Source organism: Cucurbita pepo, unplaced genomic scaffold, assembly GCF_002806865.2.
Source record: "Cucurbita pepo subsp. pepo cultivar mu-cu-16 unplaced genomic scaffold, ASM280686v2 Cp4.1_scaffold006438, whole genome shotgun sequence".
In the NCBI taxonomy this organism is placed as follows: Eukaryota; Viridiplantae; Streptophyta; class Magnoliopsida; order Cucurbitales; family Cucurbitaceae; genus Cucurbita; species Cucurbita pepo.
Window position 1 is genome coordinate 1 of NW_019652390.1, and position 590 is coordinate 590.

Below are 590 nucleotides of genomic sequence, written 5' to 3' on the forward strand. Positions count from 1 at the left end.
AAAAGAAATATCACACCATCTGCAGGTCTCGGCTTCCAGAAGTACTCTCCACTAAATGGGGTCGAGCACGGACATCGTATATGATTGGCCTCTCAAACCAAGGAATCATCAGATGCGTTCCTTCGGGATAAACCTAAAAGTTATGACAAGAAGAAAATTGTTCAAACTATATTGCTTGAGGCAACCAGGAACCATAGATGCTTACATGCTAAAGTCAGCCAAGAACCGGGTATTATAAAAATGTTTCAAGAATGGACCAGATTTAACCTTATCTTTCACTCCAACTACACGATTAAACACAATAGCCCGATGCCCTCCCTCAACATTGTAGAGACTGTTGGCAGCTGCATATAACCCAAGCCCACCAATAATTCCAATCTTCACCAAAGCAGAAGCTGCACCACCACCAGGTACATTGGGAACCCTAACATTGTTCAAATTCATATTCCAAGATGCTGAAAATTCAAAAAAAAATAAAAGGTTAGTATGGATTAACAGTAGAAATTAAACAGATGAGTTTTTTTACTCAGAAAAACATGCAGACAGTTCGAAATATGAGTATATAATATAAGACAAGAATCCATGAATTG

General features: G+C 38.5%; 1 protein-coding gene across 1 annotated transcript; it reads right to left on the reverse strand.

The window, feature by feature from the left end:
- Window positions 1-8: 8 nt before the first annotated feature.
- LOC111787175 (prohibitin-1, mitochondrial-like) lies at window positions 9-486 on the reverse strand. The gene is made up of 2 exons (XM_023667280.1): window positions 268-486; window positions 9-133 (listed from the first exon to the last, which is right to left on the reverse strand). The coding sequence occupies exons 1-2, from the start codon at window positions 442-444 to the stop codon at window positions 11-13; spliced, it is 300 nt and encodes a 99-aa protein (XP_023523048.1). The 5' UTR covers window positions 445-486; the 3' UTR covers window positions 9-10.
- Between the last annotated feature and the right edge of the window lie 104 nt (window positions 487-590).